Source organism: Orcinus orca, chromosome 15 (assembly GCF_937001465.1).
Source record: "Orcinus orca chromosome 15, mOrcOrc1.1, whole genome shotgun sequence".
In the NCBI taxonomy this organism is placed as follows: domain Eukaryota; kingdom Metazoa; phylum Chordata; class Mammalia; order Artiodactyla; family Delphinidae; genus Orcinus; species Orcinus orca.
The window spans coordinates 12,303,744-12,324,228 of NC_064573.1; the positions used below are offsets into that span (position 1 = coordinate 12,303,744).

At 43.6% G+C, this 20,485-nt stretch overlaps 1 protein-coding gene across 1 annotated transcript in view; it reads left to right on the forward strand.

Annotated features, from left to right (window-relative positions):
* Positions 1-20,485, forward strand: part of KDSR (3-ketodihydrosphingosine reductase) — a 39,048-nt gene that overhangs the window by 3,807 nt on the left and 14,756 nt on the right. Inside the window, exons 2-6 of the mRNA XM_004268068.4 lie at positions 1,427-1,516; positions 3,529-3,585; positions 8,035-8,100; positions 8,293-8,388; positions 15,611-15,802. Of these exons, the coding sequence (XP_004268116.1) occupies positions 1,427-1,516; positions 3,529-3,585; positions 8,035-8,100; positions 8,293-8,388; positions 15,611-15,802 (501 nt within the window). The remainder of the gene's footprint in view (positions 1-1,426; positions 1,517-3,528; positions 3,586-8,034; positions 8,101-8,292; positions 8,389-15,610; positions 15,803-20,485) is intronic.

Genomic DNA, 20,485 nt, shown 5'->3' on the forward strand with positions numbered 1-20,485 from the left:
ATTTTTATGGAGTTTATGGGGTGGTAATGGAAGAGATGGTTGTGAATCAAATAATCACACAAGTAAATGCATGGCTGTTTGGTTATGGAGTGATGTAAAGCAAAGAAAAAAGAGGATGCAATGCTGCAAAGTGGGTTGCGGTGGGGTAGAGGGCAGTCCATGAAGGCTTTCCTGAGGTAGTGAGGTAGAGCTGAGATTTAATGGGTGAATCGATGCCAGTTAGATGAAAAGAGGGGAGGAGAGCATTCCTGGAAGGGAAAATAGAATGTGCAAAGGCCCTGTGGTTGGAGAGAGCATAGAACCAAAAGACAGCCAGTATGGCTGAGCTATAGATGGTGAGGGTTAGACTAGTGCAAGAAGAAAAGCTTTACTTTTCAGTATTTCCATGTGATCATGTATTACTTTATAATAAGCAGTCATTTAAAATATCATAAGTATATGCAAGTGATTATTCTTTTCATCTCCTGTAGAGCTGGTCATGCATAGGAGATGTGTAGTAAAGAAATGGTTCATTTGGGTTTGGACTCAAAGGCAGACTAGTGTTTTTTATTTTTACTTTTTAATTTATTTTATTGAAGTATAGTTGACTTATGATGTTAATTTCTGCTGTACAGCAAAATTTTTCATATTTTTTTCCATTACGGTTTATCACAGAATATTGAATATAGCTCCCTGTGCCATACAGTAGGGCCTTCTTGTTTATTCATTCTGTATATACTAGTTTGACCTGCTAATCCCAAACTCCCAATCCATTTCTCCCCCACCCCTCTCCCCCTTGGCAACCACAGGTCTGTTCTCTGTGTTTGTGAGTCTGTTTCTGTTTCATAGATAAGTTCATTTGTGTCATATTTTACATTCCACGTATAGCGATATCATAGGATGTTTGTCTTTCTCTGTCTGGCTTACTCCACTCTGTATGATAATCTCTGCGTCCCTCCATGTTGCTGCAAATGGCATTCTTTCTTTTTCATGGCTGAGTAGTATTCCATTGTATATACATACCACATCTTCATCCATTCATGGATGTTTAGGTTGTTTCCATGTCTTGGCTATTGTAAATAGTGCTGCTGTGAACATAGGGGTGCGTGTGTCTTTTCGAATTATCAGACTAATGTACTGTTTATTAGCTAGATGTACAGGGCACTTCCCCCTCTCGTCCCCCTCCCCCCGCCACAGTGAACTCAGAAAAATATCATAGGTGTGCAATTGATAGCTCAGTACTGGAAACAACGCAGGCCCGGCTGACAGTGTAATCTTTCCACGTCTGCACTTAAACTCCATTCATTAGGTCTGGGATGAAGATGCTACAATAGCTGAAGATTTAGTTCCTGTAGGTTGGGTTTTAGAGCCCATCATAGTTATTTTAAATAAACTTCCCACAGAAGGGAAATTTCAAGTGCTAAGATTTCTTAATTTCTGCTTTTAGGTTACAGGAGGCTCCAGTGGCATCGGAAAGTGCATTGCTATCGAGTGCTATAAACAAGGAGCTTTTATAACTCTGGTTGCACGAAATGAGGTAAGTCTTCTAGGTTCATTACTATTCACCTACTAATTCATCGTTACATTAGTCACAGAGGCTATGCGACCGTCACAGTGTTCACACCTGTGGGGAAATCGCTCACGTCTGTGGTTGGAGGTGTGATTCCTGAACCACTGGTTATTTCTTGTATTTGGGACAAAGACTTCTTGGCTGAAGTCAGGTTAGTTCCACAGATATTTTTTCAGTGCCAGCAACTCTTAGGCAACATCATGGACACTGCAGATCTAGGAGCGGCCAAAACCTAGTTAAGCACACACCTGGCCACAGGAAGCGCGGGGCCCGCCACCTCCCCGGAGGTGCCGACAGCAGCCATCGTGGGGCTCGTTCCTAAGTCCTGAAGGATGACGTGTAGGTGTTTCTCTATAATTTGCTTATGACATGAGCTCCATCTCTAGTGAAACCCAGACCCTGCAGGGGAATCTCACTCTTCCCCAGCAGTTTAGCAAAACATGTGTCTTTCTGTGCCGAGTCAACACAAGGTCTGTTTTTCTTTCTTTCTTTTTGTTTTTCAAGTGTCTGTTATTCTTGCCAGAGCCCAGAGCAGTGACACTGTATTCCCACGAGCAGTCATGGCGTCCCCTTGCTCTATGCGCGGGGGAAGGACCACGGCTGTCCTGCCCAGGGCTGTCGTTCTGTGCTTGGCCTAATTGCTTGGGTCACAGTGGGTGCTCCAGACATCTTTGTTGGATGCAGAAATGAAGGGAGGGTTGACGGAGAGAGTGGGTGCTCCAGGGCGGCATCGTTGATTGGGGGATTTGGCTTCACCTGTGAATAAGGAGGGCGGTAGTGTGGTGGCTGCCAGGTAGGGGTGCACAGCTGAGCGGGGCCCAGTGAGGAAGGCAGGTCACGGGGGGCCTGGGGGAGATGCGTAAATAATGACCCAGAATTAGGCTCGGGCGTCCATCATTTCTTTTAAAAATGAAGAAAGGCAGAATTAGCTACCTTTTATTTATCCCCTGACCCCTCCAACAATGCATCTGCTTTGGCGTTGAAGCCACCTTCCATGACTGAAAACACGACTGTGAGAAAATGGCATTTTGTGAGATTTAAACAATGCTGGTATCTGACAAAAGACAGATGAAAAACGAGGCAGGGAGGCCAGCATTTCAGGTGCTCAGAAGCTCTTTCTGTGGTCCTGGCATTGCTGGAGGTGAATGAGCCTTCTGGCACTGATAAAGTCTTTATTTTCTAATGTAATTTTCTATTCTGATTTTGGCAAAGTCAGGTGGTGTACATCTTTATTAATAGAATAATATAATTTTATTATAGGCACATTCTTGTTTAGAAAACCCACGTGTCTTTCGGAAGGATTCCCCCCTTTTGTTCTTCTCTGCTATCATGATGTATTTAAATTTCAGCTTTTATAGCAAATTAAGGCACTGTAAACCGATCTCTGTCTTCTTGAAAATGACTAAAACAAGCAGAATTGAGACCTTGGAAGAATTATACAATTACATGGGTTAGCTTTGCTTGTCCTCAGAGTATCTTTGAAAGTATCCAGGCATAGGTTTACCTAGTCCGTCTAAAAACTGATTTTGACTATATTTGCTTTTCAGTAGAGGAGGAAAACGTTGGACGATCTCGTAGGAAAGCATCCTTGACATGGAATCACATGTACCCTTAAGTTTGGGAAGCACTGCATATCAGCGTGGTTGTTCTTGTTTCATATCTAAGTAACGTCAAATTAAAACATTTATTAGAATTGATAGGGTGACCCTTAGCAATTAATACTGATAATAGGGATTTTGAGGTTCATTAATTTTTATTATCTTTCTCTGCAGTGAATTTTAAAACTTGCCTTCACTTAGCCATAGCTTAGCATACTTTACAGCTATGTGTCCACCATAGCTCTGTAATATGGGTGCTGTCCTGCGTGTTTTTTGGCATTTAATAAATCCTTGTACAACTAATTGCTTTTTCTCTCCTTTTAAACAAACAAGTGGACAAATAGACAATCAGTAGAACTAATTGTTCTCTGTTACTTTCAGGACAAACTGTTGCAGGCAAAGAAAGAAATCGAAAAACACTCTATTAATGATAAACAGGTAAAAATCACTGCCCTCATGACGCATTTTCTATACTAATCAACACAGGTGTGCAGAGGAAGAGAAGAGGTACTTCAACTGTGAATAGTTCATTGAAAGCACGTAAGCTTTTCCTAATTAAAATACATATTAGGCTGTCTTTAAAAAGATGAAATTATTTGAATTGTCTAGGATTTCATGTTATTACCAAAAACAGTGTATAGACTCTAACACACATACACACACAAATGATCAAATAACAGAATGCTTTCCTAGAAAATGATTTCATTTCCATTATTTATTCAAATTAACTTAAGGGGAAGGAGGTATTAAATGTTTTTTTTGGTTGTGGAATTTTTTGATGAATAAAATGGTATGTATATATATACAATATGTATTTTAGTATAAAACATAATAATAAATTGATAGCCACACACTCATCACCAGCTTAAGAAATGGCATTTACCAGGGCCCCTGAAGGCTCCTCTGTTCCCCCCATCCGCCTCATCTTCCTGTCTCATTCCTAGAGGCAACCCCCAACTTGATTTTTGTGTTACTTCTTCCATTGCTCTTTAAAAATAATTTGTCCATAAATGCATGTGACACTGAGAAGAGTATTGTTTACTTCGGCTTCTTTTTGAACTTTATGGCATCATTCTTATTTTGATAGCTTTATTGCGATATAATTCACATACCATAAAGTTCACTGATTTAAGGTGTACAATTCAGTGGTTTTTAGCTTATCCACAAAGTTGCACAGTTATCACCAGAATCAATTGTAGAATACTTTCATCATCCCATAAAGGAAGTGCATATTCATTAACAGTCACTGCTTGTTCTCTCCGAACCCCCTCCTAGCCCTAGGCAATCACTAACCTACTTTCTCTCTCTAGGTTTATATAACATCATTCTTTGTGTACTCTCATGCAACTTTATTTCTTCACCTGATACTGTTGTTCAAATTCCTCTCTGTTGCTGCATAAAGTAGTAGTTCATTCTTTTTTTTTTCCTGCTGTCTAGTGTTTTCTTGTATGTATAGACAACCTTCCATTCATCAGTTCTACTGTTGGGTGGCTACTTAGGTTGTTTCCAGTTTTTTTGTTAGTTTGCTTTGTTTCTTGCTATTACTAAAGTTTATCCCTTTGTGCACTTGTGCAAGAATGGAATATACCTAGAAATGGAATTGCTGAGTTGAGCGTATGCATCACCAAAGTGTTTACACTCTCACCAGTAGTGGTCGTTGACTCTTTGCCAACACTTGGTATTGGCAGACTTTCTAATTTTTGCCTTTCTGATGAGTTTTAAGTGGTGTTTCACTGTAGTTTTAATTGCCTCTTTTCTTTCCACGAGAATATATTAGAGAACTTTGCATGTCAATATAAATGAGTCGGCCTCATCTTTTAAAACTGCTGTGGCATAATATTGAGTACCCCAGAGTTTATTTAACCTGTTGCCTCTCGTTGGCTATTCGTATTTTGTTTTCTTTTGCATTCTATGCTGCACATAAAAATCCTCATCCACCTCTCTTTGTGCACCTATGTGAGTTTTTCTCTAGTACCGTGGCCTCTGCCTGTATCTCCTCTGAAGCCCACAAACATTAGAAAGCTGCCAGCTCAGCAAATCTCCCCAGTTTCCTGTTTTTTTAAATATCCGTGTAACTTCTGATAGAGAATGAAACATCAGAGCCACAGATCTGAAATGTCCTGGCTGAAGGCCAGTCATGCCTGCTGCTAGCGCCATCTCTGCTCTGGGCTTCTTCCTCATTATCCCCACTCCTTCATCTATCAGGAGGCTTCAGGTCATGTGGAAAGTTCTTGACTTGCACATCAAGGAAGGCGAAGATCATCGGGCTGGGCTGGGCAAGTGGGGGCCTGATCCTGCCGCTGGGCCCAGAGCTGGCTTGTTACTCCTCTTAGCAAAAGCAGTGCCCTGGGGGCATTCTTTTTCCTGGGAGTTTGTAAACATTTTTTTTGAAATGTTACTGACCTGTGGTATAGGTTTTATTCACAGTAAGTGATCTAATACCGTATGAAAAGGCATGTTTAAAATTAATTGTATGATTCCTACTCTCTTTTTTAAAATATGTCTTCTGTATGATGATGGGATAGAATTCAAGGACAAGCCCACTAGTCTGGAATATTCCAGGTTACGTTTGCGAAGGGGCTTGTTTCCTTTTCATAGGAATTTAGACCATTAGGATGGGGTTCCTTCTTGCATTAAATACAACTTCCTGCCTGATGTTATCAGTCCTAAGGCAACGGGGCTCTTTTTATCCAACCCTTTGGCCTCACTTCTCACATTGTGGCTTCTTAGAGCTGGAAGGGATCTGGCTCGTCGCTAGCCTGTGACGCTGTTACTGTACAGATGAGACCACTGCAAACGTCTTGGGTTCCGCTCAGCTGGTGAATGAAGGGACAGGATTGGAACCCCGGCTTCCCCAGTGCCGTGCCTGTTCTTCCCACCACAACACACGGCCTTGGACTTGCAACTGCACCTGGGTGCATATCGTGGGTGTGTGCACCCTTCCGTACACACACGCTCTGTCTTCCACTTAGCTTGGCGGCCAGTCTCAACAGGGAGGAAACCATGGAAAGGCTGAGAAACTGCAAACACCCTTCTGCTTCTCTCAGTGACCTCCCTGGGAACATAGAACATTTCCTATGTCAGAGGCCTAAGCTCTGATTTGAAAACATTGTCTGAAAAGGAAAGTTAAAACGGTAGCTTGGGCTTCCCTGGTGGCGCAGTGGTTGAGAGTCTGCCTGCCGATGCAGGGGACACAGGTTCGTGCCCCGGTCCGGGAAGATCCCACGTACCGTGGAGCGGCTGGGCCCGTGAGCCATGGCCGCTGGGCCTGCGAGTCCTGAGCCTGTGCTCCGCAACGGGAGAGGCCACAACAGTGAGAGGCCCGTGCACCGCAAAAAAAAAACAAAAACAAAATTAAAAAAAACAGTAGCTCACTGTCCCCATTAGTGTTCTTAATTTCTATTTCATAAATTTCTATCAAAGTAAGCACTGAGGGACTCCCCTGGTGGTCCAGTGGCTGAGACTCCACACTCCCAATGCAGGGGGCCCGGGTTCAATCCCTGGTGAGGGAACTAGATCCCACATGCATGCCGCGACTAAAAAAGATCCTGCATGCCGCAACTAAGACCCAGCGCAGCCAAATAAATAAATAAATAGATAAATAAATACATACATTCCCCAAAGTAAGCACCGAGATACATGCTTTTCCCCCCTTTTCCCCTCCCTCCCTCCCTTTTCAAAGACTAAATGGCTGAGCTCTTCCCACCATCCCTCTGTGCTGTGCATCCCTAAACATGGCCAGGTTTGTACTAGGTGGGCTTGGACTCAGCTTGGTGACCCCTCATCTAGAAAATCTGTAAATGGCAGTTCAGTCCAGAGTCAGGGACCTCAAGCAAACCTCAGAGTGAACCAAATGTGACTTGGTTTCCCCCCCGGCTCCCACAGGCCCAGATCTGCCCTTGGCCTAGTAAGATGATTCCACCAGCTTAGCCTCCCAGCCCGGCTGGTCTAAGGAGGCTTCTGGAAGTAGATCCTGTTGACTTATCTCTTTATTCCACCTACTGGTATTGAATCCCAAGAGGGCAGTGATAGCTCTGATACTGCTCTGATACTCTGATATTAAGTTTGCTATTATTTTTTGACCCCTTTATTGAGGTAGGATTTGTGTACAATGAACCACACCAATTTAAAGAGTTCAGTTGGATGGCTTTTGACGGATGTATCACTAAATGCTTGTGAAACCACCCCTGAAATCCAGACACAGAGCATTTCCATCACCCCTGGAGTTTGCCCTGCCCCTCTGCACCCCGTTTCTCCCTCTACTCCTGGGTGCACTTGGCTTGTGATGTACTTCCTGTCACTACAGGCTAGTTGCGTTTTAAGAGGAGAGTTTTTACATTTCTTTTCTCTTTCTAGCTTTAGTGAGGCATACGTAGACAAAAATTGTATATATTTAAGGTCTGCAACATGACGATTTAATATATGTTTACACTGTGTAAGAGTGACCGCAAACAAGTGGATTAACACGGCCAACACCCCACGTAGTTACCGCTTTTGTGTGTGTGGTGAAAACACTCCAGATCTACTCTCTTAGCAGATTACAAGTCTACAGTACAGTATTAATAACAATAGTCACTATGCTGGGCATTTGATCCCCAGAACTTATTCATCTTCCACCTGAAAGTCTGTACCCTCCAGCCAGCATTTCTTAGAACATTCTTTTGAGTTTGCTCAAAAGAGTTTTCTTCAAGAAAGTGCACCCCTGACCCCATTTGTCTCTCCGAATTGCATTGTCAGCAGATTTCAAACCCTGCAATCTGTACCTCCAAAACTGGACTCCTTCTTTATTGGAAAAAAATTGCCTTTAATTTTAAAAAAAAAAAAGTTCTTTTAAAGGTAGTTTCAGACCCCTGCATAGCTTTGATTATTTTTTTCTCTGTCTAACAGGTGGTGCTTTGTATATCAGTTGATGTATCTCAAGACTACAGCCAAGTAGAGAATGTCATAAAACAAGTAAGAGGTTGGGTTAATTGGAATTAATCCTCTCGCCTTTCGATTGGTTTGCCATTTTGGTGTGTGGCTTGGAGTTGACATATCTTCCTTGTAGATTTAATAGTTTTATAGATTTTATTTATTGGCATTGATTGGCTACTAAGGGATTCTTTTCTTCTCTTTCTTAATGCCCACTCTGATACATTTTTCCAGGCACAGGAGAAACTGGGCCCAGTGGACATGCTTGTAAACTGTGCAGGAATGTCACTTGCAGGAAAATTTGAAGATCTTGAAGTTAGTACTTTTGAAGTAAGTAAACATTTGTTTTTTCCTCATTGGGGTAGCCCATGCACTAAAAGGGAGGACTCATTCCTGGCTAAAGGCTTTATGAATGAAATAGGTGAAATGCGTTCAGATTTAACAGAAGCTTTAGAAAACTAGAGGATGGACAAGATTTTAGTCACAGTGACCATCCAGCCTTAGAAGTTTAGACAAGTCTCTGGACCTTGGTTTCCTCAGCTGTAAAATGGGAATGAAACCTCCAACCTGACACAGATTACTGTGTTGATTCACTGAGGTCATATCATCAAGAGAGCTCTTTGTACGCCAAGAGAGGCTGGATTTTCTTGTCAAGTATCAGTGTTTTGAACAATGAAAACCCAAAAAAAGTGAAGAGCAGACTCTAGAGTTTTGAAACCAAGAGACAAAGATAATGCGTCATATTCATATTTTTTTTAAAAAGGTCAGCCAAAGAAACGCACATCAGATCTGAAGGCTTTCTTAGGTGCAAAACATGTTTTTCTTTTGTTGACATTGCATCAACCATCTCTTTCTTACTGGTCTCTAGAGCCTTCCTGCTAGCCATGGGTTTTGAATGATGTGCTCTGTGAAGTTAAAATGCATCCCCCTCTTATGGAAGAGGAGACTCCAAGAGCAGCGGTTTGGACATCTTGCTTCTGGCAGACTGTGGGAAAGCACCGTAAACTCTGTGATTAGGCGAGCTAGGCGAGTCCAGATGGAGAGGGAAGCAGAGGGATGCCGTAGCAGGGACTCTAGTGTCTTAAGGCTCCTTTATCAACTCGGCATAAAAGATAGTTGTCTTGACCTGTATGCCATTATCTCTAAGTATTGACAGGGAGATTTTGAAGATTTTCTCAACAGCTGCGTAAAAAATCAGTTGTGGGAAATAGTTGTAGTCTAGGTATGAAATGATGAGGGGAGAGACTTCAGAGGCGGCCAGCGAAAGAGAAGTATGTGTGCGTGCGTGCATGCGTGTGTGCGTGAAAGATGATATAAAGGGAGAATCAGCAGACTCACCTTGACCGGCTGTGGACGGCAAAGAGGATGGAGGTGTAGGTAGCTATGTGGCTGTAATAAATAAATGCATAGTTGTAAAGCTAAGACCTCAGGACGTGGGGTGTGTCCAGGGGCAGAAGGGGAGGGATTGTTTCCAATTGTGGGTCTGATGGAAGTCCGAAGGTAATGGAGTGAATGATTTGTGGGGATTTATAACTGAGAAGAATAGAAGAAACTGAGAGTATAAGACCAGGTGACTGTGTGGGACTTCCTTGGCGGTCCAGTAGTTTAGACTCCGTGCTTCCACTGCAGGGGGTGCGGGTTCGATCCCTGGTCAGGGAACTGAGATCCTGTATGCCACTCGGTATGGCCAAAAAAAAAAAACAGGTGACTGTGTGTGGGTATCAATGACAAGGAGAAAACGTGAAGCAGGTGAGATGAAGGAAGAAGTACAATTCATGTATAGAATATGAAGCATGCTGAAATATTTAAAAAAAAAGCACAAATCTAATCTTTTTTAAAAAACTCACTTTATTCTCAACCTTCAGTCTCCAGCACACTATCTCCTTCCTTCTGTCTGTCTGTCTCTCATTCTCTCTCACTTTCGTTTAGAAAAACAATCGATTTCTTTCCCACCCACACCAGTACCCACGCACACAGACTGTTTGTTGCTCTGTCCCCAGCAGCATGGGACAGTAGGAGAAAAGCTGGCCTTTGGCATCAGACTAAACCAGTTTTAAATCTTAGCACAGCTGGTTTCAAGTCTAACCATTTACTCACTGTGATCTCAGGCAAACCGTTCTTCCTTCTGGCCTCAGGTTTTCCTCCATCCTCAGCCTGCATCTCTGTGAATGGGACCTACGGCGCCCAGGGCCATGAGGATGAAGTAGCATAATTGGGTGCATAACGCTCAGCTCAGGGTAGCTGTGTGTGAATATTAATGTCCTTTGTCTTTTATTCATTCAACCCACCAATATTCGAGAAAGCCTCTAGTGAATCGAGTGCCATTCTAGGGCCCGGGGATGCCGTGGTGAGCGGGAGAATAAAGGCTTGGCCCAGCTAGGGTGGGACAGACCAGGCGGGATCCAGCTTCTCAGCAGTGTGATTACAGATGCGCCAAGTATTGATTCTCGGGGGAGAGGAAATGGGAAAGGAAGAGAGGAGGCTCTTTTACCCAGTGTGGAAGGTGACCCGAAGGGCAGGTGCAGAGACAGCAAGAAGGAGATCCAGTGGCTGCAGGGGCCCCGAGGTGGAAAGAGCCGGGCAAACTCCAGGAGCTTGACCAGGAGGCCAGGAGGCCAGAGCTTCCTGAGCCCTGGGCGTGTGGGATGGGGCCACTTTGGATTTCAGCTGAAAACCTCTGAAGGGGTTTAAGCCAGGCTGGGGAGTAGTGAGATCTGCATCGCAGCCTTTAGAGGCTCCTTCTGCCTGCTGTGTCAGGAGACTGAGGACTGTCAGGGTGATTAAGACAAGGGTCGGCGGTGTTGGGAAGTGGATGCAGCTGCCGGCGTGGGTCACCGTGGAGTGGGGGCGGTGAGAACAGAGGTCAGCACGGCGCAGGGGCTTAAGCAGCTGACAGGGGATGTTGGAATTGGCCTCACCTCCGAAAGGACTGGGCTCTAAAGAGGAAGCCTGGTTAACCCCAAACCTGTTGCTCTATTCCAGTGACAGGGCCTCGTTCCAGGGATGGTTTGCTGTGGGCCCCGCCGTCTCTGGCCATCGCCCCTCTACCCCTGGCTGCCCTGAGAGGAGGCAGGAGGCCACTGTGCTGCAGAGGGCGTCCCCTTCGCAGGCCATCACGTGCCCCTCTGCTCTCTCCCACCTCGGTCTGGTCACTTGCCTCGTTCTGGTCAAGTCCAGGTGTGGGCTTATCACCGACACCCCCTGTTAGAACACACACTACCACGTTTGATGCATTTTCTGAAGATAAGAGTTCCTTTTTCTTTAAGATGAATTCTATCTCAATTATGTTCTTTGGTTTGTTTGGAGTATTTTTCATTTTAATTTTGCTGACGTTCACATGCATGTAAATCGCAGGTACACAGTAGTTTGTGCTGTCATGACTCATTGCCGGGGGACTTAAATTAAGCATGTCCTGTGTGGCTCCACAGGGAGAGGGCTCGTGGAAATGTGCTCCTGGATTCCTCTGGACTTTGGCCGGTGCCTTTTGCCCTGGCTGGTCTCGCTTTGTGTCCTTTCGCTGTGATAAGCCTCAGTGGTGAGCACAGCTGTGTGCAGAGTCCCGTGGGACCTTGCAGCGAATCGCCCACGCTGGAGGTGGTCTTGGGGATACCAACACTTCCCTTAATTTTCCTTTTCAGGGGTTTTCTCTGTGGGTTCTTGGAGCTGTGTCTTGTTTTATCCACCTGTAGCTATCAATGAGAGCAGTTTTTGATAGGGATTACACTGCTGCTGTAGATCCATTTGGGGAGAACAGACAATAATGTTGAGTCTTCTAACCCTTATAACATAATATATATCTCCATTTATTTAGCTTAGGTTTTCTTTAATCTCTCTCAGCAGTGTTTTGTAATTTTCAGCGTATGGGTCTTGCACGTTGTTTTTCAGTATTTCATGTTTTTTGATGATAGTGTAAATGGTTTTTTTCATTTCAATTTCTGAGTGTTCATTGCTAATATAGAAAAATACAATTGATTTTTGTGTACTGATCGTGCAGTGTTGCTGAACTCAACTATTAATTCTAGCATTCATTGGACTTTCTACATGGAAGGTCGTGTCATCTGCAAGTGTTACTTCTTCCATTCCCATCTGCATACCCTTATTCCATGGGCTGGAACTTCCAGTACAGTGTTGAATAGAAGTTGGTGAAAGCAGACATTCTTGTCGTGTTCCTGACCTTAGGGAGAAAGCACTCAGTCTTTTACTATTAAGTATGATGTTAGCTGTAGTTTGTTTTTGTTCTCTTTTTTAATTCTTTTTTTTTTTGGCTGCACTTCACAGCTTACAGGATCTCAGTTCCCTGACCAGGGGTTGAACCCAGGGCCACAGCAGTGAAAGCCCAGAATCCTAACCACTAGGCCACCAGGGAACTCCCTGTTTTTTGTTTTTGGTAGATGCCCTTTATCAAGTTTAGTAGTTTATCCTAGTTTGCAGAGAGTTTTTATAAGGAATGAATGTTGAATTTTGTCAGATGCTTTTTCTGCATCTATTGGGATGATCATAGAGTTCTTTTTTAGTTTGTTAATACGGTGAATTACATTGACTAGTTTCCAGATGTTTCCAACCTTGCATTCCTGGGATAAACGCTGCTTGGTTGTGATTATTATTATCCTTTCTTTGTTCTTGAGGGATATTAGCTGTACTGTTTAGTAATGTTATTTTGTGATTTTTGTATAAGGGTCAGGGTGGCCTCATAGCATGAGTAGGGGAATATTCCCTCCTTTTCAATTCTCTGGAAGAATTTGTGTAGAATTGATTTATTCCTTTTTAAAGGTTTGGTAGAATTCACCAGTGAAGCCTGAGGTTTCCTTTGTGGGAAGGTTTCTAACTTTAGTTTCTTTAACAGATGAAGGGCTACATCTGTATCTTTTTATCTGTTTCTTTTGGAGTGACCTTTGGTAGCTTGTCTCTTTTAAGGAATCTGTCCATTTCATCTACGTCGTTGAATTGACAAAAGTTATTCATCATATTCCCTTATTATTATTTTAACATCCGTAGAGTTTGTAGTGATGTCACCTCTCTCATTTTTGATATTGATAATTTGTGTTCCTTCTCTTTCCTACCAGTATGACTACAGATTTATCAGTTTTGTTGATCTTCTCAACAACCAGCTTTTGGCTTTATTGATTTTTCTATTGTTTTTTTTTTTGTTTTCTATTTCATTTATTTCCTTTTATTTTTATTACTTTTTTTTCTGCTTACTTTTGTTTTAAGTTGCTCTTCTTTTTATAATTTCTTCAGGCGGAAGCTGAGGTCATCCATTTAAGGCTTTTTCCCTTTTCTAACACAGATACTTAGTGCTGTGGATTTCCACCTAAGTTCTGCGTTAGCGGCATCCTACAAACTTTGATAAGTTGTGTTTTCATTTTCATTCAGTTAAAAATATTGTATAATTTCCCTGTCCATTTTCACTTTGACCCTTGGATTATTTAGAAGTGTTACTTAGTTTTTAAATATTTGGGGGATTTTCCAGAAATCTTTCTCTTTTTGATTTCCAGTTGAATTCCATTGTGGTCAGCAAACATACTTTGTATGAGTTGAATCCTTTTGAATTTATTGAGACTTGCTTTATAGCCCAGAATATAGTTTATCTTATAGCCATTCCCTGTGCACTTGAAAAGAATATATAGCCTCAGCCCCGCATATCCGAGGATACAGACAGCTGACTGTACCGTGCCATTTATATGAGGGACTTGAGCATTTGCAGGTTTTGGTATCGGGCGGTGGGATACCAATCGTCCATGGATACCGAGGGTTGGTGGTATTGTGCTGTTTTGGGTGGAGTGTTCGATCAGTGTCGACAACATTGTTCAGGTCTCCTGTCTCCTTACTGATTTGTGTCTGCTTGTTTGTCAATTATTGAAAGTGGGGTACTGAAATCTCTGATTATGACGGTGGGTGGGTTTGTCTATGTGACTCTTTTAAGCAGACTCAGTCCACACTCCTGTCCTCCAGCCCCACGCCTGCCCTCCTGCCCCCAGCGGTGCTTGGTGTGCTGCATGGGCCTTTCGGGGCTTCTGTGGTTTAACCTTGCTTCTTAGTTTATCTTCTCCTCACCTCGCATTCAGCTTTCTGCCAGGTTAGTTCTCACTCGTCATTCTTTTCAACGTCCGAAATGTCACTGCTGCGATTTTCTTTGCTCACGTGGATTCTTGCCTTGAAAAAAATCTCTATTGAGATTTTAGTGGGGTCTCTGAAGGGAGCTAAGGTTTACACATGGCTTCAGTATGCCTTCTTTTTTTGTCAAACCAATATAATGATATTAAAAAACATTTGGGGGGGAAAAATGGGAATCCCAGAATCCTAACATAGTCACTCACAATTTTCTACATTTCTTTGGTTTTGTACCTGCGCACATGTACTTTTATTTAATACTCAGAATAGTTGCAGTCACGGTGTAAATACCGTCTGCCCTCTGCTTTTCTTTTCTTTTTTTTTTTTTTGCGGTACGCGGGCCTCTCACTGTTGTGGCCTCTCCCGTTGCGGAGCACAGGCTCCGGACGCGCAGGCTCAGCGGCCATGGCTCACGGGCCCAGCCGTTCCGCGGCATGTGGGATCTTCCCGGATCGGGGCACGAACCCGTGTCCCCTGCATCGGCAGGCGGACTCTCAACCACTGCGCCACCAGGGAAGCCCTGCCCTCTGCTTTTTTTAAACTAAGTATTTCCCCCTGGCCTGCTGGTGTTTCTGGTCATTGTTTCTAAAAGTTACTTAATGCTGTTGAGTTAACATTTCATGATGGACTTAACGTTTGCCAGTGAAGTGTTTGGTTTCACATGGTGATAGATCTAGTATTTTTACAAGACTTTTAATATAGAAGCATTGTAATGCAGTATCCTGAGACTTTCAGGTTGAAAATGTAAGGTTTTTAAGAGTTCCCAGGATGAGGGGAAAGTAGATCTTGGTGCCTCTGTGAGTTCTTACCCATCATAAGAGCCGACATTTATTGAGTAATTGCTGCAGGTCAGGGGCTGTGCCAGGCGCTTGCCTTGTGTTTCCTCTTTCAATCCTTGCTGCAGGCCTGTGAGATCACACCCATATTAACCCTGTTTTCACTGAGGAAATAAGTAGAGTGTCTGACTTTTCTGTTCATCATCAAATAGGCAGTAAATGGTAGAGCCCAGGCTTTACACCACAGTCGCTGCTGTCAACCCCGGTCCCTGTCTCTTTGTGGTCTTCCTGTCACTTAGAACTAATAGGGCTGGAAATACTTGAAGCTCTTTCCTCAAAACTGTTTCTCAGAAAGTGTTACCTGTAACATGCAGTGTACTTTTTATAAGGAGAAGACTAATTTTGACCAGTCTTCAGCAAAGATGTAAGTGCTGTCGTCGTGAGAATGTAAGGCTAGATTGAAATAGGCTCCCAGTGGTAGGTCCTGTGTGTCACGGTCACTTACAGGATCATTAGGCCTTCATTCGTTCAGCAGATCGGCTGAGCTCCCAGTCACTTGGGCTCCACTGACGAGCTCAGACTTGGTGAGAAGGCAGGATGCCCGTGGGATGCAGCCTTGGGGCGTTGACCTTGCTTAGTTCTCGTGGCCTCTTTGTTCCCTGCAGAGATTAATGAGCGTCAACTACCTGGGCAGCGTGTACCCCAGCCGAGCAGTGATCACTACCATGAAGGAACGCCGCGTGGGCAGAATTGTCTTCGTGTCCTCCCAGGCGGGGCAGTTGGGCTTATTTGGTTTCACAGCCTACTCTTCGTCCAAGTTTGCCATCAGGGGATTGGCGGAAGCTTTGCAGATGGAGGTAAGAGCTGTCTTCAGTCAGCCCAGCAATATATGTTCCCCTTTAGTCTGTAACTTCCTTACACGTGTCATTGTATTAAATTAGAGATTTGTAGATTTGGCATTAGTGAAGGAGAATTGACGCAACCCCTGAACCTTGCAGTTAACATGCTTTTCATTGCATAAAAATTTAATACACAGTTAGCACTACTAACATCTTCGTAGCATTACAGGCATACCTCAGAGATTTTGTGGGTTCGGTTCCGGATGCAATAAAGTGAATATCGCAATAAAGCGAGTCACATGAATTGTTTGGTTTCCCAGTGCATATAAAAGCCACGTTTACACAGTACTGTGGTCCACTAAGAGTGCATAGCATTATGTCTAAAGAAACAATGTACATTCATTCCTTAATTTAAAAATACTTTATTGCTAAAAAACGTTAACCGTCATCTGAGCCTTCAGTGGGTCTTGGTAATAACATCGAAGATCACTGATCTCAGATCACCATAACAAATGTAATAATAATGAAAAAGTTTGCAATATTGGGAGAATTACCAAAATGTGTCTTAGAAACACGAAATGAGCAAATGCTGTTGGAAAAATGTTGCCAATAGACTTGCTCAGTGCAGGGTTGTCACAAACCTTCAACTTGTAAAAAATGCAATATCTGTAAAGCGCAGTAAAGCAAAGCATAATGAAGTGAGGTGTGCCTTTACTGGCCTAATACTGTGTGAGTGTTTGTAAGATATTTTATTCTTTAACTTTTTGTTGTTGTTGTTCTTTAACATTTTTAAAGATACCCCTTTAACAAAAAAGGTCTGTCCTTTATGACTGACTAATAAAACTAAGGTGTTTGAAGAAAGAGCTACTGTGTAGCTCTCAGTTTTTAGACAGATTCATTTAGCTTGATCTCAGTTTCCTTGTTTGTAAAAAATGAGAAACTAAAAATTGCATTTGGCTTTCCTGATACTTATATTTTAATATCCTAAAGAAATATTGAATGTGAGTGCGTTTTATCTTCACAGTGAATAGAACATCTTGTGGAAGGAGGATGTGGTTAGGATTAGCATAAAATAAGCACTTGTCAGATGTTTATAACCTTCCTCCTCAGCTGCGTGAAGTAGACTTCTACATTGTTGTCACATGGGGATGCTTAGAGAGCATCGCACGTATCTTTCCAAAATCACGTACTTTAAGGTAAAATTCTTTCTATTTCTATATACAGTTGACCTTGAACATCACACGTTTGAACTGCACAGGCCCACTTATTTGTGGATTTCTTTCAATAAAGGCTATGGTACCTCATGATCTGAGGTTGGTTGAATCCGTGGATGCAGCTCTGTGGGTACGGAGGGCCTCCTGGAAAGTTATACGTGGAATTCGATTGTGCAGGGAGTCGGCGCCCCTGACCTCCACGTTGTTCAAGGGTCAGCTGTATACTGAAATATAACACTTAGCACTTAGATTCTTAACATCATGATGTTAAGAAGCCCACAGGAAACTTCACTGTGGCCAATCCTCTTATAGTAAGAGTGTGATTTGAGAATCCCATTTAATGATTAAGATCAAGGGTGGATAAATTTTTTTCCTGTAAAGGGCCAGAGAATAAATATTTTAGCCTTTGAGGGCTAGATGGTGCCTAATGCAGCTACTCACATCTCTTGGGATAGCAGGAAAGCAGCCTTGTGCAAGATTTAAATGAACGGGTGTGGCTATGTGCCAGTAAAAACACAGGCAAAGGGGCATAGCTTGCTGACCCCTGATTCAGAGAGCCCCCAGAAGAGCCCTTGATGGTACATGGCAGAGTGCCACGCTGCCCAGATATTGGATGAGCAATGCAGTGCAGACGTGTTCTCGGGTCAGTGACAGAATCCTGACCTGCCACTTAGGGACTGGTAGACTGTGCTGTTCTCATCCCAAAGGAACCAGCCACAAATTTCATTGTCATCAATGTCCTTGATACTCTTAATCAATGACAGGTCATTGTCATTTATGCTTAGCCAATGGGGCACGTATGCCTGTGAAATTTCCAACAAGAACACCGGTATTTCTTTTGTAGTTTTTACTTTGAAAAGTCCCTTTATGAATAACCGTCTTATTTTTATAACAGTTTTGTGAACTATACGAGGCAGATGTTGTTATGCCACATTCTAGATAATAAAACTGAGTCTTCAGTAAAGCCATTGGGTTGCTCAGAGCCACGTCATTACTCTGTGACAGAAATAGTAACAAAGTCCATGCCTTCTCGTTCTGCCTTTTGGCTCCCTGTCTGCCTCTGTAACGTGTCTATAATTCAGGTCAGGGGTTGCCTCACCCCTTCACATCGGTCTCAGAAACCCAGTAGGAGAAGGAATAGTTTGGAATTGAAAGGTCTGTGCACGAGGGCTTTTTGTCCCCGAGTCTTGTCTTGCAGAACGACTTCAGGATTCACTCATTTAGGGCAAAGTGTATGATCCAGGCAGCCTGGTTTCCTTTCGGGTAGAAAGAAGATGTTGATAAAGCAGAGGGAAAAGACAGGAGCTGCTAGTCCAGACGAGTCCCTGAGGCCTCCTGATGACACGCGTGATTCACGGGCTGCAAGTGGCGGGTCTGGACTTGCTGGTCAGCTTGACTTCGCTCCGTACTTGGACTCCATTAAAAATGCCCTCACATAGGGCTTCCATGGTGGCGCAGTGGTTAAGAATCCGCCTACCAAGGCAGGGGGCACAGGTTCTAGCCCTGGTCCGGGAAGATCCCACATGCCGTGGAGCAGCCAAGCCCGTGTGCCACAGCTACTCAGCCCACGTGCCTAGAGCCCGTGCTCCACAACAAGAGAAGCCACCGCAATGAGAAGCCCGTGCACCGCAGCTAAAGAAAGCCTGCACGCAGCAACGAAAACCCAACGCAGCCAAAAATAAATAAATAAATTAATTAATTAAAAAAAAAAACCAAAAACTAAACACGTACATGGAAAGTAGGTTTGAGGGGAAGTAAATTCAGTAATCAAAATCTAGTTTGTTCATAGCAGAACTTGCATCAAAACAATTGTTTCCTTACAGACATATCCAAACTTATCCTGTTTTTGAAACCTGGATCATTTGGTCTGTTTGGCCAAGGTGATTTTTGTGTTTTTGTGAATGAAACCTTCTAGACTTAGTCAGACTCTAAGTGCTGTTTATCATTCTTTTTTGGTTTAATGAATTCTTAAGTCTTCCTCTCCACCCCAGCCCTTGACCCTCAGACTAAAGTTGGACCTAGAAATGTTTTACATACAATGACTAAATTTGAAAGAATGCTTTGTTGGCTTTTTTTTTGGTCGTCCTTTTTTGACTCAGTCTTTTAGGTGCAAATACATCATTTAAAGATTTTAGAAGTTGATCTTTTTGGAAAGCAGACTTCTGAGGTGGGGTGTAGCCAAAGATGTGGTAGCAGACACCAAGTAAAAGAAAACTAGGTGTCCCCCTTTCTACTTCCCTTGGCCTCATGCCCCGCCCCCCAGCCCTGTCTTTTCCCCGCCATGGCCCACAACTAAGCCGAGCTTTAGTTCTGGAGCTTCATGTCAACAGCTGTAATCCTTTCTCCAGCCCCCATGCCTTGGCTTTGATGGAATGAGGAGCAGCACACCTTAAGTGAGATAATTTTGGTAATAAGCCAGTTCTTGAGCACGTAGGGCGTCTTTCTGATTGAGAATGAGGCCAGGTAGAAGGGAGGGAATGGTAACAGGATGGGACTAGGGCAGAGCAGTGGGGGAGACAGAATGGTCGGTGAGCAGAACAAGGAAACGCAGACAGGGGCTACGTAAATGGGAATCAGTGAAGTCCTGGCTTATACATTCTTAGCAGAAGTGGGCTTGAGGAGTCAGCACTCGTCTTAGCAAGAACCAGTGAAGCCAAATGAACCTCATTTCCTTTTCTGCCGGGGTTATGGGATCAGTCAATTAAAGGAAGGTTGTAGATATAGTTTATATAGATTTTAACAAATTATTGAACCAAGGGTTTCAGGGGACTGTAAGCTCCACGAGGGCACAGTAATAATGCAGTAAGTATTTGTTGGATAAATAAATACAGCGGTTAGGTTACTAGCCACTGGAGGTATCCAGCCATAGGTTGAGAGGGTCATTTGGCTCCATGATTGTAGGGAGGATACCAGTACCCGGAAAGGGATTGGACTGGTTTCTCCCAACCCTGACAATCTGTGCCCACCCCGGGAAAAAGCTGTTCTGGAAAGCTGTTTTAACCATTTGGAAGTTCAGCGATAACCTTGCCTTTGAGAAACACTGCTTTGACATCCTGTCTTATGTTAGCTTAGTACCACTGTCCTGGGTCATTGCCGGGGAGGGAGCAGTGCAGAAGCGACCGCGTCTGAGCAGTCAGCTTCAAGCTTTGGGTGGGCTGTCTAATTACTGCTTATTGGCTTTTCTTTTTTTGGTGGTGTTTCTCTCTGGTCTGTGCACAGCAAAGGGCAAGGCCGTGGGAGACAGTTTTTAAAGTCAGTATCTCAGAAACAAGTGGAAGAGGAATTGCTTGCTCATCAGCCTCACTCCCGGGCCGAATCCCGAGCTATTGACGAGCACGGCCGGGCCTTGAAGCCGCAGGCCCCGGCGATGTTGAGTGAATGCACTCTCACGCCCTAGGTGCCTGGAACCGAACCAGCAGGGACACCGTCCTCTGCTCTTGCACTTCCTGGGCTGGCTGGCCAGGCTCTCCTGCCCGCGTGCTTCTCC